At 42.8% G+C, this 17,682-nt stretch overlaps 1 protein-coding gene across 8 annotated transcripts in view; it reads left to right on the forward strand.

Annotated features, from left to right (window-relative positions):
- phldb2b (pleckstrin homology-like domain, family B, member 2b) overlaps positions 1-17,682 on the forward strand; it is a 41,431-nt gene that overhangs the window by 18,198 nt on the left and 5,551 nt on the right. For 3 of the 8 annotated variants that reach the window (XM_037079322.1, XM_037079328.1, XM_037079329.1), the window contains 16 exons: positions 1,668-1,787; positions 4,380-4,564; positions 4,872-6,113; positions 9,038-9,418; positions 10,183-10,344; positions 10,484-10,621; positions 11,806-11,934; positions 13,230-13,385; positions 13,624-13,734; positions 13,863-13,937; positions 14,061-14,201; positions 14,569-14,721; positions 14,876-15,076; positions 15,420-15,563; positions 15,783-15,882; positions 17,512-17,650. In XM_037079322.1, the coding sequence (XP_036935217.1) occupies positions 1,668-1,787; positions 4,380-4,564; positions 4,872-6,113; positions 9,038-9,418; positions 10,183-10,344; positions 10,484-10,621; positions 11,806-11,934; positions 13,230-13,385; positions 13,624-13,734; positions 13,863-13,937; positions 14,061-14,201; positions 14,569-14,721; positions 14,876-15,076; positions 15,420-15,563; positions 15,783-15,882; positions 17,512-17,650 (3,577 nt within the window). The remainder of the gene's footprint in view (positions 1-1,667; positions 1,788-4,379; positions 4,565-4,871; positions 6,114-9,037; positions 9,419-10,182; positions 10,345-10,483; positions 10,622-11,805; positions 11,935-13,229; positions 13,386-13,623; positions 13,735-13,862; positions 13,938-14,060; positions 14,202-14,568; positions 14,722-14,875; positions 15,077-15,419; positions 15,564-15,782; positions 15,883-17,511; positions 17,651-17,682) is intronic. The other 5 variants (XM_037079324.1, XM_037079323.1, XM_037079325.1 and 2 more) reach the window with 5 other exon arrangements.

Here is a 17,682-nt window from a genome sequence, read left to right on the forward strand (position 1 = left end):
AAAAGGCGTTTCTCCTTCACAAATGCACACACTGTGCGTGTGTTTGTTTACGGTGAAGATGGGAAGGAGGAGAGGATTAGCTCGTAGTTATTTGTTAGCTGCATGAGGAGCCCTGAGAGGAAATTAGAAAGAAGGGCGGGGGCGGGTGCTGTGAACAAATCAGGCCGACACACTTTACCCTCCACTTTAAAGGTGGCACATGGTGAGGCTATTGAGGGTAGGAAATTAGATTTTTACAAGAGCTGACTGCTGCTTGCAAAGTGTGTGTGTGTGCACATGCCTTTGTGTTTGCTGTTGTGCTAAATACCAAGTGTTACTGTGAGTCATTAGACAGACACTGTTATAAGACATGTCCCTCTACACAGAGATACAGTATGCACACCCTTTTGAAGACATACACACACATTACTCATGTCTGGCAAAGAGGAACACATATTATTAGCTCTTGCTCATGCTTGCCTTCATTTTGACCCGTGTGTGTGTGTGTTTGTGTATTTCTCTCCTTTTACACATAACTTTTGATCTCTCTGTCATGATGCCACGGCTTCACAGTTTGCACCAAAATCTGAAAGATAGTGTTTACATGAGTATATATTTGAGAAGTTCAAAGTCCAGCTGTGTAGACTAAACATTTCTTACACTGTTTTCATGTGTGTGGTGTTCACTCCACCTCACAGCCTCACTCCGGCCCCCCCTCCATGCTGAGAAATTACAGCTTTGAAGGCAAAAAAACCCTCTGCTCTCTAGGCACTCTAAAGCAATGTCTAGACAGGTATGACACCTCTTTAAAATCAACCATAATCTCCAATTTGGCTATTAAAGCGACTTTTAAGTGGAGATGTTTGTGAAATGGGACTTTAGGTGAAGATTGAGCAAGAAAAGGGCAAAAGAGATGTGAATTAGAGAGAAGGGAAAAGAAAGAAAAACAGTTTTGACATTTTTCCATTTAGTCTTTTTCCATTCGCCCTCTCGCTATCCCCCCTCTTGCCTCAGTGGTTCTGTCTGACTTCAGGTCCAAGGAATCTGATGGAGCTGTAATAGCGCTATTAAAGAGGTGCTTTTTTAGCCTTTTACACACATGCTAACATTGTGGGGGGTTAACTGTAATGCTTATCTGAACCTTCTGCCTGATGGAGAGAGCAAAGACATTACACTTCAGTAAGGCAGAAAAATTAGAGGGGCTCTCCTGGCTTTCCATCCGGTTCTCAAAATGTGCATCAGTGTGGTGTTTTTATTTCTTTTCCTGCATCAGATGTCCTGTGTGTGTGTGTGTCAGCAGCAGCACTGCTGTCTCTCTCTCCCTTCTGAGGTATTTGGACAGCTGTGGCTGGCTGTGTGTATTACAGAGGTTGTGACCCTGACATCTTGTTTAATACCTGGCCCTCTCAGCCTAATTGATGGCCAGAGCAAACACTGTGGCCTGGCTGTGCACTAGCCTGTGCAAGTGTGTGTCTGGCTGTGATTAAATACTGTACTTACGATTGCCTCTTCACACAATAGTTATGATCTATTCCTAATATGTATGCCCACATGGACTAGTTTTTTTCTGATGTTTGTGTTGCACTCGCACAAATGCCAAGGATTACTTCTTACAGTGACATTTTGATCAGTACAGTAGTACTGTACTACTCTCCTCATGCTACATTCTATGTGTGTTTTCTCTCCAGGTTATTCCCTGTGTCTGGGTAAGTCCTATTTCTTCCGGTTTAACCATCCTGAGGAGGCCAGCAGAATGAAGAGCATGCTTCCTCAAAAGAGCCCCGTGTCCGCTTTGGCCTACAACACAGGTACACACAAATGGGTTTCTGTTGGTGGCTGGGAATCCTTGAAAATGCTTCAGTTTAATGTGGTGTTTTCAGCATTTGAAAAGTGATTACATTTTTGGTGATGTGTGCTTGAAACGGCTTGAAATTGTAACTGCATTACCTTCAGAATAAATTGGATTTGTGCTGGCTCAGGCACATTGTATAGGATGTCAAGTCTACTTACAGGTCACACATTCTGAAGCATGAGATTTCACAAAGCATGAATGTGATTGTTTAGAGCACAATAACATTGGATCAACGTGATGAAGTTAAATAATCTTATTGAGAGAAATATGTATATAAAAATGTAAACTTACCTCTTATGTAAGTTGACGAAAAGCTTGAAAATGCACCCCGAAAATGCTCAAATTTGACTTTGAAAAAGGTGTTGGGACCTTGAGACACACACACACTCACACATTGTGTGGTGGTCAACCCCTTTCCTGACCCCTGAACTGCACTTGATCCCTTTTCTCTTTGTTCCTCCTCTCTGCGTTTGTTCTGCCACATTACCACCTTCTATTCTACCTCCCTCCCTGCTCTTTCTGCTTTTCACGTATTCCCCTTCTATAATTCTTCATCAGCCTATTCCCCTAACATCTGTCCGGTAAAAATATTTGCTCCTATCCCCTGATGGGGATCTCAGGGTAAAGTTACTAGTAGATAACATGGCCCAGACAGGTGTGTGAGATTTGGGTGTTAGTCTTGAGTGTGTGTCAGAGAGAATGAAGTGGAGGTTGGGGGCAGGTAATTCTTTCAGGCCTCTCGTATATCTTTCCTAAACATACGTTCTCACTGTCACACACATGTTAAAGCTTAAACTTGAAGCATAATGGAATGTTTTTGTCATCTGGTGCCTTGGTGATACAGCTGGAGTCTTCTTTGAGATTGATCGGGCTCTGAGCAAGGTGTGTGTGTGTGTGTGTGTGTGTGTCATAGTGAGTGGAGTACTTGCTCTTTAAACTCCTATATGTAAGGTATGCACTCCTCTCTTTTCCAGCTCTCGGATGTTTTTGTAGAAATAACTTTCATCTCTCGCATACACACACACACACTCAGCAAACTCTCCATAACAGGCAGCCAAAATCTTTACCGTTATGCTCCTGATTGCCAACACTCACACTCTGAAACACGCACCTAAAGTAAGGACTCCAGCACAAAGGGAAAGGAGCTGGGCATAGAAGAGAATAGTCAGAGCACGCCAAGCCTACGGTATAAATCTGCCCATGTATGGACACAAACACCCTGCATGTGTGTGTCTGTGTGAGTGCTTCTGGATCTTATGATGTCTTTAATTTTCTGCCCCATTTCTCTCCACCATGTAAGGTTTGACATTTACTTACACAGGCTTATGTTCAGCTAGCTACTCTACTTACTTTTATAATGTGTAGCTGAATATTCTCTCTTCTGCTTATATTCTTTAGCACACATGTACACTCTTGGCAAATGTACGCATGTGTGTGCTTCTCTCAGGCAGGCCCACAGTTGTCAGTTATAGGAAAGCTTTTGTGCGTGTGTGTGGGTGTGTTTGACAGTTAAACACTGGGTGGTCTAAGCTGGAACATTGTAATAGCTTTCCTTTCCACATAAAGCCACAGATGAATTACAAAAAAAAACTGGGCATGTTTCTCCCACATTGCTGGTGTTTTTACCTGTATTTTAAATAACAGGATAACGTTTGGGGAGGCTTTTTTGGGGGCAATCCTGCACAGAAAGGAACCAGTGCTATTTGTCAAAAAGAGTGCTGCTAACCTCAGCAATATTTAACCAAGTAAAAATAGTTCTGGGTCATTTGTTTTGGTAAGATTTAGCAGGAAGGAAGTCAAACCTGACTCAGTTGAGGTTTGGAAAAGAGACCCCCTTACTGCTGAAACGGCTTTAAATAAAGGCTTTAGAGAGGGCGGGGGGCCTCTTGAGGGTATTCCAGAATATCATGTGGTCTTTTTCATTTCCCCAAATCCTACTCTGAGGAGCTGAGCTAGAATTGGAGTTAAAATGTTTGTCTTGGATCTAATGGATGGTTTTGTGTGAGACTGTATTTGCAAGCAGTGTGTGATTGTGTGTGAGCTGAAACCTATTCTTGGTGATTTGCCGCCAGTTGTGGATTGCATTGGTTGGGTTTGTCCTGCCAATTACCTAATGTATGAATAGCTGCAGCTTCAGGTACATACACAACTTTTCCCTCTCTCTCATCTGCCACCATTGATGACTTTTCACCCTTCCCTTACTTGCTTCTTTTCCCTTCTTTTCCTGCTGATTTGAAAACTTTAAAGATGTAATGTAATACCTAGCCATCTATTCATACACCCATATTGCACTGAATTACATAATGATATTTTTTATGTAAAACTAAATGCATTATTATCATATACACTAAAATCGTGACTCATTTTACGATCACAATATCTGATAGATTAATCATAATATGACCGTTCATCTTACTCCATATTTGTTTCCCCGTATATATTGTATATTTCACTGTTTGTCTTAATGTTCACCTGTATTTGTGTGTCTGCACTTTCCAAAATTATCATTTTTTTTTCTGCCCCATTTTTTTTTCTCTCCCATCTCCAGACTACCTGAAGTTTAGCAGCGACTATAGCCATGCAGTGGTGGGCGGCACCAGCAGTGCTCGGGGCATGCGATCAGCCTCTGAGCTCCGGGACTTGATGGATACCCTGCAGCGCAAGAAGATTGCCCTGGAGAACAGTCTTAGAGCCAACGGGAATGCCAACCCCTCCTACTTCAGTGTGACACAGGTCAGCCATCATTTTAAGATTTATTATTCCGCTCTAACAAGGGTTGCAGAGTCAGTATTGTTAGCTTGAATGTTTATCCTGGGCTCAACAGGGCTAATCAGAGTTACTTATTATCCACAAAACCAAACACAGCTAACCAGGGTCTACCCATTATCTGGGGCTACTGCAGTGTTCAACTGACAACACCAGATTTACTCAATGCTCTTGTTTCTGTCACATATCTACCTCTGTTATATTTTATATTGCATGATGATAGCATAACACATATAAGTAATTGATGGTGAAATATGTTTTTGTCCATTCTCAGTCTCCACCAACCACGCCTATCACGAGTCCTGCCACATCCTCGTCAGCCTACCAGGAACAGGCACGGCGTTTCTATGGCACAGACCGTCCGCCCATGTCTTTGAAATCTGCTCCCCCTCTTTCCCCTGGACGACGATCTGACCCCTCCTCTTCTCTGTCCTCCCGCATCTCCACCGGTCGCAACCAGGACAACTTTAGTGATAGCCGACGGATGCACAACCCAGGCTCCTCTTCTTTACTGTCCACGTGGAATGGTGGAGGCTCCTCTGTTTCCGTCGATGGTAGCAGTAGCTACCTCCTCTCTCTCCCCCCTCCCTCCTCCTCATCCCGCGCTCCCTCAGCTGGAGGTGCTGCCAGCATGCCATCAAGCCCCCGCCTTGGCCGCCGTAGCTTTGGCAACCAAGAGCCATTGCCCAGCAGTCGAACCAGGAAATACTCAGCAGGCTCGCTGAGTGGGCTGACAGGAGGAGGGCACAGCCGCTCTCTGCCGCGCCTCTGCCCTTCTCCATCTCCCCGTGACAACAACAACGGTGTCCTGAGTTTGTCTACACTGCCCCCGCGGCGATCCGACATTGCTGGGGGTTACAAATATAGCAAAGATCATTACAACAGCCAGAATGCCAGCCCTGACCTCAACCACAACTCCAGTAACTCCAGCAACTCCAGCCAGCTCTCCTCCAACAGGAATCAAATCCAGGCCACAACCCAGGGAGAAGGTGTTCTGTCCATCTCCCTCTCCACCCCTAAGAACTTGCCCCCCACTACGCCCTCCATCTCTTCCACAACTGCCCCACCTGATGTGACCATCCCATCCAGGGCAGGAGGCCCCTCTTCACCCCGTGTCGCCAAAAAACTCAGCCTGACCTCCACTAGCTCCGTGGGCTCCATCAGCTCCACGAGTTCCAGCCCCCCAGAAATGGAACGGCAGGCTGGCCGTGGAGTCTCCCCGGGAATGGAGCTGTATTTAGGGGAGAAGGAGAGGCGAGGAGTCGGCCTGGAACTCACTGCTGCCCCAGGGCTCGGACTTGGAGAAAGGAGGTCTTCATTTGGGAAGGCAGGGCTGGAACCTGGGATGGGGCTGGGGGAAAGGAGGCAGTCATTTGGAAAGGCAGGAGTGACCCCACCGGGGGGTTTCAGGGAAAGAAGGGGGAGTATCAGCTCACTGAGTGGGAAGGAGGAGCTGACCGACTACCACCACCGCCAAAAAGAGGAGAGACTCCGTGAGCAGGAGGTGGAGAGACTGGTGAGTTTTAGTGTGTTTGCACATGGGGGTTAAACAGAGGACAGCAATTATCCTGTATGTCTCCAGCATCAGCTTTTTTAAGTTATAGCAACATATTGTCATTTATATCAAATGACACTGTATACATAACCTGCATACTGAATGCATTCCATGGTGTTGTGTGTAAATTAGTTAAATATGCAGAATATGGACAAGTTAACTTTTGGTCGCTGTTCAGATGATTGAAAGCAGACAGGGATATAGGTTTTTGCTGTTCTTTTGCATAGACATGCAATTACATAAGTACATACAAGAAATGGAATGAGTTAAGGAATGCCTCACACTCACACAGTGAAAGTGAGGTTCACCATTAAACAGATGGCTCTGGCAGTTAGCCCGTACTAACAGGACTATTCTTAACCCCGTGCTTGGATAGTGTGTGTTTGTGTAAGTGTGCTATGTGTTTATGTCAGTCATCTGGAGGTCCGCCCAGTGCGGTACAGGCCACTGAGAAGCCACAGAACACATCAGTCAGATGCTGGTTACGGAGACCAAGAAGATTAGAGAGCAGACTCATAGCATAGCAGGTGGACAAACATACAGATGCTCAACATATAATGACGACTGGACTCATAATCCCACAATCCTTCTCTCTTTATTTTTCTCTTTATCACGCAGCCATGTTCTGCAAATTGAACTGGTGGTGTAACTGTGAGAAATAGTTTTCTGGATGATGTACAAACCAAACTGTTTCCCAAGCTTCACTGTGGCGCTCAGCTAGCCTCCACATATTTTGGATTGCAGTTACATTTGCAAAGTGGAATATTGTGGACCTGCCTCTCCTGCTTTGTTCAGAGAGCCAATCCAGTTACTCAACACTGAAGATTGATTTAACCCACATAGTGTTGCATTTGATGTGGTTTGATTTACAACATTTTTTAATTGTTTGTATTGTTTTTATTGCTCAGTCAAACATTGATTTAAGCGTCTATAATTAATTGTCACAGTGATTGATTGTACATTTTATGAATAATAGTTCTGAATAATACATGATAAAACTATGAACTGCTTTGAGCTGGACTTAATGAGTTAGTCACTAGCAGTATCTCCTAAATCCTTGAGCAAGTTCTGGAAAATCTTGTCTTAACCTTGCCTGCCCTCTAGTGGTAGTACAGGAAATATGTAGTCTCACTCTGCCAAGATGCTGTGAGTTGTGTGCATAAACAGCTATTTAGGGATGTTTCCAGCAACAAAAAGAAGATAAATTAAAAAAATAGCAGAGATTACCCATTACATATTTACTTTAGGATTAACAGTTTAGATGCATTTGGTGGGGTTTGGTGTGTTGGTTATTATATTCCACCAATCCGTGTTTGCAAGTCTCTTTTACTATAAATAAACAGTTTGAATCTGCAGCTGTAATGGTTGCTACTTATAAGAGACCGAGAAGTCATAGTTATAGAGGTGGAGAAGTCAGAATGTGTCAGGCCAAAGTACCAGCTCTTATTACCCTACTGGTTTACTCTCTTCTATTTCCTCACACTCCCTTCCACTGTTTTACTGTCTTTTCATGGTTGTCTCTCTTTCTCTCTCACGTTTCTTCTTCGATGTGTCTTTTGTCTCCTTCACCCTGTCTCTTTCTCCATCTGTCTCTCTCTAGTTGACAGCTGATTACCATAAGGGCTCCACAGAGGCTTGTGTCTATTAGAATAGCACAAGGTGACAAACCGACACAGGCCTGATTTGCCTCAGCCTCTGGTTCAAATTACACACTTAAATGCGGCGTGTATGTTTGTTTTTATTCACACATATACAAAAGATGATTCCATTGATTTTTTTATGTATTTATTTATTTATTCATTTATATAGATAGATAGATGCTTTTTTTATATCATTTCAGAATAAAGAGATTTCCCCCTGCCTAGATTATGCTGCATTATATTTGATAGCTGAAATAATAGGCAAAATATTCTATGTGTCATTCTCTGAGGCTTTTCCTAAATGGGCAGTTTACTGTCTCGAGACTTTTGTAGTCCAAACTTCACCTGGTTCAGATTCCTTCCTGGATCACAATTCCCTGGAAAGTGTCTTGTTTCCACAGTGGCAGTACACGGACACATTCCTGCGTTTGAAGTCCTGGCCTGTTCTAGTGCACACCTCCGATCATAGTTGACAGCTGTCCGCCTTCTCATTAGCTTGCTCCCTCTCTTTCTCACTCACACACACAAACACATACACACCTCTGTCCCTCCTCTCCCTCTCTAATATTACTTACACAGGCTTGCTGTGCAGCTTACATACCTTTCACTCCAGAGAAGTTACTGCTGAATCTGTGAGAGGGTATTTTGACTCTCTGTGGCCACCGTAGCTCTCCATATAGCTGTGATCGGGCAGGCAGAACTGTGGAAAGGGGCTCTCTTGCTCCAGGGATTTTTAGTGAGAAGAAAATGTTCTTTTGAGATTACTCAAATGGTATCTAACCTAGAGCATGTACATTCCACACAAGAGAGGATGGTACAGAGAGTATTTTAGCACAAGGACATTTTAACTCGAGGGATTGACTTCTGCAATGCTTCCTCAGGTAACCTGAGCGTTGGAAACTTGATTTTATGATGGAAAGAAATAATTCTAGCTGAGCTGTTGTGTTCATTTCACTCTAGTATGGAAGATAACACAACATTTGATTTGTGCAATTATTTTAACCAACTGGAAAAAATACACATAAAATGATAGAATAAATATGAAATAGGTGTTTGAATAGGTAGTGTGAATGATCTGTTTGTGGTCTGTTTAATATTTTATTGCCTTATAATGTTATATATACAACCTAAATTACTGCGCTTTTTAAACATCTTGCTCAAGAAAACAGTATAAAGAATGCCACCTCTACATGCTGTAACTCATACATGTATGTGTGTGTTCCTATGCATGTGCGCTTACCACAGGAGCGACAGCGGCTGGAGACCATCCTGTCCCTGTGTTCAGAGCTGGGCCGGGCTGACAGAGATGGAGATGGCATGGCCACAAGTCCCACTTCAGCTGTGGCAGATCTCCAGAAGATCAACCAGGAGCTCGAGAAACTTCAACTGAATGACGACGACGATGACGACACACCATCCGTCTTTTCGGACTCTTCGGCCATCAATGGAACAATGGGGAATGGTCACATGGCCTCTCCCGGATCAGAGAATGGTTACTACGATGACGATCTACAGGTACGACGGAGGCGCAGCAGCGGCCACCGAGATAACAGGGCAGAATCACCTGCTGTCAGTCTGCGAAGCTTCGCCCCCTCACCGTCTCCACGTACACAGAGGACCAATGAGGTACAAAAGAGTGCTCTGCTAATGTCACATGTTTTGTGTTTTGCTGTCGCTGTTAGTTACTACACCAGCTACAATAAGTAGTTCTGGAAAAAGATAGATGAGTGTTGAGTCTAATTCCTAGGTTGTCAAATAACAGTGCATTGGGCTATCCAAAGAATCGACTTTAGTAACCTGGGAATGAGGCTCAATAATTACATATCTCTCCAGAATGTCAGATGTCCAGAAATGTCCCAAACACAACACATTTATCATTGTATTTATCATTAGGAAATCCTGCATAGTAAACAGTTGAAATGAGCATCATACACATCTCTTGAATGAAAAGAGTTCAAGACTCATATAGTAGCACCTTTTGAATTTAGTCAGCTTCTTAAAAGATTAATCAGGATTAATGTGCGAAGTGTTTATGCTCCCTGTTATTTTTGCAAAATATGAGAGTGACAGGGATATACACATCCTTCACATACACAGATGGGAGATATTTACAGCCCATTTATTAGATTAGTGCAGGCAAGTGTTACCATTTAGAATCAACAGCTGCTGTTCGTGTGTGTGGGTGTGTCTGCTTATGATTTGTCAGTGTAAAATAACAGAGATTTGCATACACATATTAGGAGGCTAGAATAGAAGATATTGATATTTTTTTTTCGATAAGAATGTCTAGCAGGGAACAAATGATGGAAGTGAGTCTCCAGTATAAGCTTCAACTACATCTTAACAGTGGTTCAATCTGTGATTATCTGTTTCGATGACATTGTTACCAGGCTTTAGATGATGCAGCTCGTCGTCGTGGACAGGAAGTAAGGGCTTCGGAGGAGGAAGTGAGGCGTGTGGAAGAAGAGAGAATCCAGGTGCTGAACAACATGGAGGAGGTGGAGCAAAAGATCAAAGAGCTGGACAATCAAGTGGAGGAATCTGCCCGAGAGGTAAAGAGAGGACAGACACAAGCTGCAACAAATATGTCAAAGTCTTAATGATATTCTAGATGAAAATCAGACAATATTTAGTAGTGTTATATATAGGTTTTGATAAAAGTATGTAAATGTTGTGTGTATTTGTTTTAAGGTGGAGGTTGAGCAAGCTCTGGTGGAGGCTGAGATGGAGTCAGAGGTTGCTGCTCTCCAACAGGAAAAAGATGCTCTTGAAGCACTTCACAACAAGATGGCTGACCTAGAGACCAAGTCCCAACAGGAAAAAGATAAGGTATTCAACAGGCTCCGCTTCGGTGATAAACAATGAGAGTGTGAGGGAAGCCTCACAGGGATTCATGATGTCACAGCGACTGACACTTAACATACTTGTGGGTTAAAAGATGAGAGGACACTTGAAATGCAGAGAGCATTCATTCACAGACCAAGAGGCTTTATGATGCATCTTCTGCAAATTGTTTGAGTTTCTTTGCTGAGGGGCTGGGAAATTATTTTGATATAGGGAAGAGAGGGGAATTATACTGTGTTGCGTTACCATATACTCTTGAGACATAAACACTGGGTTTGACCAGCAACATGCATTTCCCCTCCAAAGGTGTATGGTAGCATGGGGCATTGAAAATGCATACGCTGCTCTGAGACTGTCAAACATTTAGGGGTCATGTGACTAACTGGTAGGTGTTAATCCTTCTCATGCTGTCTCTGGTCCAAATATATATCTGTTAATACTGCTCGGGGTACAGCGGTCACCAAGTGATCCTATCTTACACACACTCCTGTGGGAGAACCGTGGTTGTAGGAAAGTGTGTGTGTATGTGTTTATATTTAAACCAATATATGGTATCATCGACAGGGTGGAAAATGTAAGTGGATAAATAGACTGAATTTGTTGTGTGTTGGCGTGTGCACACTTTGTCCTCATCTGGAGTGTATATGATAAAACTGCGTCATGATATTGAATGAAACAGAGGGAGAGAAAGACAGAACAATCAGATTGTTAAGTGTTGCCCTGAATGTTGAAAAAAGTTGAGTGCTTGCACAGATTTTGGGTGTCTGTATTTGTTGTGTTACTTTTAGAGAGGACCATTAATCTACTTGACCATCCCTTCTCATCAAACCCTCAATCATTTCTAAACAGACGAAAGGCAAGGGGATTAACTCATTTAAACAACCTTCATGCCTCCATTTCTACTTAATTCTCCTCCCCAGTTTTCCATCCCTGTTTGATCAAATATTTTCCCCAGCTTTGTCTCCTCCCCCTCCCTCCATGCTAATCTTACTGGTCGCCGTAGTGACTAACTGTGGCACCCCAGTCCCACTAACGCTGCCATCCTCTCTTTGTTCTGTCCTGTGTGTGTGTGCCTGTGTCCGTTGTATGTACACACAAACAAACGTGTACCTGCGTGTTTCTGCGGGCATGTATGTGCGTCTATGTGTATGCACATGTGTGTATGCCAGGCGTGTGAGTTGCTGCAGGCAGAGAGGGGCAGAGTAGAGAGGTTGGCTCAGATTGTGTGTGAGCAGCGCTCCCAGCTGGACAGCTGCCCTGAGGCCACCAAGGAGCCCCTGCAGGAGCAGCTGGCCAGGGTCAGTACACACACACCCACCCACACACTCACTCACACACACACACACACACACACACACACACACACACATACTCTCACTCAGTCATACTTCACAGACACAGGAAGATACAGTATTTACTTGAGTGTGTAAACCAATGAATCCATGATGACTAAATGCAACATGTAGACAAGCCTAGAAGCAAGTATACTTAGTATACTGCAGAGAGAAATCTAGAACTAATGCAGATATATGTGCACATATTAACACTGACAATCAAAACAATCAATATATGAAGACAGGTGTTCACATAAACATGAAGAGACTGACATAGAAAGAGACAAATGATGCTCGTATAATTGGATTTGCATGTGACCACATTTTCTTTCCTGAGCTCTCTGCCCCTTTTCCACCTTTGATCTTTACCTGGTTCATGTTCTCTCGTGTCTCTGTCTAACTCTTTTCTATGTCTGCACATCTCTTAATTTCATCAGAATGATTGAGCCTGTTGTATTTCAGCACTGCCATGTTGAGATAGACAGCTATTTACTCAAAACCACACCCACAGGCAGTTCAGAGACTCAAGTTAACCTAACATGCATGGGTTCTCTGGGTGCGCTGGTATCGTCCAACAAAACATTATGTTTATTTCTTGAAGAGGAAACACTTAAATCATCTGTATTTTGGGGGACAGCTTACAAAATGCAACATGTTGCATGTTTATTCAGACTCTGGTTATGCTTTGGTGTAACAGTCCGCATGATGTTTAAGGGGTGTCGAAACGTCAGGGGAGTGTGTGTCTGGTATGCTTTGTCTATGTCGGTGTATTCTGGGATGACCACGTGTCTTTTGATACAGAATTGCTTGCATATTTCTGAATTTTTACAATGTTATTGTCGCCATACCAGAAATAATTTGCAGGTTGTTAATGAACACTTGCATGTACACATTATCTGTTACATGTTGTCTATTGTTTGTTTGTCTGTTTAATTAATTGATCAATGCAGCATCAATCACCATATGTCTGAACCAAATAACCTAATATTTTACTCTGTAATTTTTATGTAAATCTTAATGTTTTGTCAAGTTAATACATTTGCATGTATTTAACTGCAGTTCAATCCCTGTGTATGCTCTGAGTACAAATCTTCTGGTCTACTGGTATTTTCTCACCTCCATGTCTGCATCATGCATGTTTCTGAAATGTATGAACTGCAAAAAGTATGTGTAGATGAATGTATCATCTACACATGTATTCCTTGGTCCTGCTCGTTTACCTGGGCATTGTTTCTTGTATTCCTGTGTTTGTTTGTCAGGACTGTGAGGTGCTTGAGATGGAGACAAAGCGTTTTGAGGACCTGGAGTTCCAGCAGCTGGAGCGAGAGAGCAGACAGGACGAGGAAAAGGAGACCCACACACAGCAGCTTCTCCGGGAGATCGCAGACTACCAGCGGAGCACTGTCACTCGCAAGGTAATGGTCTGGAGCAGTATGTGTTGCATACAGTGCATACATGTGCAGCCTGAGAGGTATTAAGAGGTATTATGGTGAAACAAAACCTGTTTTATCTTCTACTTCAGTTGAATCTCTACTTAAAATGGTTGGAAAGGATGTCAACGTTATTTTCTCAGTAGCTTTTGCACTAGTGTTATTCATGGGATCTTTAAGTGAGCCAGAAATATGTTGAAAGCTTGTTTTGCATTTTCTACAGGAGCGACTCATGACTCTCAAGAAGCAGGCAGCACAGATTACCCAGCAGGCTCAGCGGGAGAAAGAGAGCTTCCTGAAGGAGAGGAGCAACCTTGAGGCAATGCTGCAAAGGGTACGAAGATGCCCACATTTGCATGTTTGTGCATGTGGCCAACCTTGCTTCTGTGTACACAGCTGACATAAGAGAATAATTAAAATGTTTAGTATTGTGTTTCATTTGTTTCTTTTGTATCTCCTTAGGAGAAAGAAAACCTCACCATGCTGGAAAGAAAATATGCTGAACTCACTGGTGGACGGGGTTTCACGCTAAGAGAGGTAGGTTTGATTGACAGCTGTCAGGGAGGAAGATCAGCGCTGTCCTCTTTGAACTCCATCAGACTGACGTGGGCAGGATTTTCATCATACTTAATCGCTGGGGTTTCCTTCTCTGCTTACTAGGATACGGCCTCTCTGGCTGATGTATGTCACTCTTTACACGATTGTTGGCGTGACTCCGCCTCCACCACAATTTCTCCTCCTCCAGTCAACTTGTGCGCCCTCTCCTCCTTCTTTTCCTCTATTTCCCTCAAAAATGCTGAGGTACTCTTGTCTTTTTTTACTAATACATCCCATTTCTGTTTTCCTCTTTGTCCAGGTAGTCTGTTTCAAATCCATCTCACCCTTCCTTCCTATCCTTCATTCCTCCTCTCCTCTTCAGTTTATTGTTGTTTTAAGAATGTCTATTGTCCTGTTTACTTAACTCACGGAATGATAAAAGTGCACTGTCTAAGTAACTTGTGTATATGTGAAGACTGTTTTTGCTTTGAAACTTTTAAAATCACCAGATGTGCCATCATTCTAACAACTAATTCTCAAGTTTGTCATAACATCTTTGTATGGCTGAATCACCTCATGCTATGCCTCACCCCTTCTCTCCCCTCTATTTCTCCACATGATACTTTTCCAGGGCTATGTCACAGTCAGTGAAATCAATGAGCTTTACTCACAGCTTAGAGGGGAGCCTAAACCCACCTCTCACCCCACCCTGGCCAATGCCTCTCCCGAGTCCGAGACAAACCCCTCCCCTGACGGCGACAAACCCAAACCACCAGAGGATGAGGTGTGTTTGTATAGTGGCGTTAAGGGATTGCGTGTGTAGTTTAGCAACAGTGTATGTGTGTGAGAAAGAGTGTTTTTTTATTTTCTCTCCTTTTCCCTCCTTCGTCCTGCACTATTTCTTTTTTCTGACAGTGTTCCTTTCTTTCTTTTTTAAGCTCTGTCATTCTTCTTCACCTGCCGACTGTCACTCCTCTTCCTCCTCTTCTTCTTCCTCTCATCTAAATCCCCGCCCCCTCCCCAAAGCACCCTCTGTGCATTGGCCAGAGAACATGGTGTCATATCGAGACCCTTCTCCTCTGCCTGACTCTCCCCCACCTCCCCTTCCTGTCAAAAAACACCATCACCGACAGAGGCAGGTAATGTGTGTGTGTGTGTGCCTGTTTGTGTGTGCAACTATGTGCGTGTTTATTTTTATGTGACAAACACATTATGTAGAATCCAGATACACATTTCACACAGTTGCTTTTATTGACTGTGTTAATTAGAATAAATAATAAATAAATATCGACTTATGTGACTAATCTAAATGTAAAGTCAAAATCGATAGGCACGTCAACTCATTACATTTTCCTTAAAGAAGTCGGGCAGTGTTATGTGACTTCCAAATTAATTGGATAGTTTTGCTGAATTTATGTAGTGAATAATCAATTAACCGTCTATATCTTTTGACCCTGTTTTGGCATGTTTGTGTTTATTCAGCAATTCCGCTTGCTGGAAGAGAGGAGGAGGTCTGACAGAGATGGTGGCTCCCATCTAAGTGACACATTACCCAGGAAGAAAACCACACCTGCCATGACCCCTCACTTCATGTGTGCAACACTGGGGCGCAGCTTCCCAAACAAGGTACACACACGTAGACGGTCATTTTAATGAGTGACACAAATCAATCCAAATGATTGAATGTGATACTATTGTTGGTCTAGACATTGAATTGTATTGTATATTATAAATATTATATTAATAGTATACATTGCTTCAGTTTAAAAAATTACGTTATAGTATTTCTTTTAATTATTAAAACTTGAGAGTAAAATGATTTGGTCTCTTTTTGGTCGTTTACAGTCCCATCAGCCACTGGTACAGAGCTCAAGTTGTGGCAGCATTCTTCCAAGAATGTTCTCCTTATCCAACAAGGACACTGAACCTCGACGTTTGCATAAAGGTACAAACACACACTCACACTCATCTCTGGACTGTAACATGAAAATACACCTCATTTGCTACAGGTTTGTATGGGTCATTGAAATCAATGAAATACATTTAATTTGAGGTAAAAAAAAAAATAAAAAAAAAGAAATAAAATCAAGTCCTTTTTGAAAATAGACATGGATCATTGAAAGTTCTTATGATATTGTATTTACTTAACATTAGTAAATAGGTCACATTCTGCTGTCTGCATGTGTGTCTCCCACAGTTTCCTGCCATCACTGTAGCACAGCGCAGTTCACACATTCAAGCCTCTTAATGTCTTTTTAATAGTTGTTTGTGAGCTTCTGTAAAGCTTCTGCTGTTTCTCAATCTAAAAATTCTCAGTGTTGTCAGTAATTCACCTAGATTAGATCCTTAAACTAAGCAGTGTTGGGTCTTTAAATTTAAGGGAACTGGACCTGGACAGTAAATGTAATTGATGTTTAAGAGGGCGTGGGAACCCTGAAGCTAACATCTATTCTCATTAGAGGTTGCACCTGTGTGTGTGTGTGTGTGTGTGTGTGTGTGCACGCATGTGTGAGTACCTTGTTGTGTTGTGTTGGATTACAAAATTTCTCATTTGTTTATCTGGTAGTACAGATAGTGGAGGAATGTAAGTAGAGCAGGGCTGCTCCATCAAATGCTGTAGAGTGTATGTACTGTGTGTATTTGTGTGTGTGAGTATTTAGGAGATGTGCAGGTTTGAGTGTAAAAGTTGAAAACTAGTCTGTTAGTTGGAATAGTATTGTTCCGAAAAAAGCCACTCACAAGTAAATTATTTTCAGTTTCCTATCACAAACGGCAAAAACCTATTTCTATCATTAAGAAATCTGCTCTTTCCTCGGCACAGACTCTGATCTTTTTTCCCTCTATTTGGGTCTTCGCTGATATCTGGTTTTGAATGTAGATTTAGCTGAAAGATGAAGGATGGATTTATTTCAAGGATGCTCAGCCTTTTTTCCATTTGTGGTATTTTTGAATGAAAAAATTAAGTGTAATCACTTATGTGTAGACTTTCATATCCAACTGTTGCACTTTTAAACAGTTGATCCCAGTATTTTGAAAATTGTGCGCCTTGTGTTGTGATAGCACTTTAGTTTTCCCGGACACTGGCACGTGTATCTGGTCCCTCAGTCCCTTTGGTCCCTTGATCTGGCTCATCAGATGGGTGGGTCTGCTGCATGGGGCAGATGGTATCAGGGTTTTTTGTGTGTTTCTTCCTGTACCCAGAGGCTCAGTTAAGTCTCTCTTTTAAGTATCTGCCCTGCAATTTTGTCGACATTCTACTTCCCTCTACTTCTGAGGACATCTTTGGACTTTGTTGTGCTACGTGAACTCATTTTGTGGACAGTTATTTGAAAGCATTACTATTTGGACACGTTTTTAACGAGAGACGGTGTGGAATTATTTTTCACTTGGCGTGTAAGAGCATTTCACAGTGGCGGGGGTTTGTGATCCAAAACTGAAGCCACCTGGGCAAACTGTTGTCCCAGATGGAGAAACACAGACAGGTACAACAAACCTGTGCACTTGTGGATGAGAAGAAGTAACGTTAGTCGCTACTGAAGCTCTATTCTCTTTCTGTGTGTGCTTGTGTTTTTAGGTCAGCCCGGCTCCAGAGCAGCCTCCCAGACCAACGTCTACCTCGATTACCGTGACCAGGCCTTTGACACAATGAGTGTGGACAGCACTGACTCCATTGAAACCAGTGTCTCTGCTTGCTCACCTGACAATGTCTCCAGGTAAGCACCGCAAGCATTTGCATCTACACTTG

Source organism: Acanthopagrus latus, chromosome 19 (genome assembly GCF_904848185.1).
Source record: "Acanthopagrus latus isolate v.2019 chromosome 19, fAcaLat1.1, whole genome shotgun sequence".
Taxonomy (NCBI): domain Eukaryota; kingdom Metazoa; phylum Chordata; class Actinopteri; order Spariformes; family Sparidae; genus Acanthopagrus; species Acanthopagrus latus.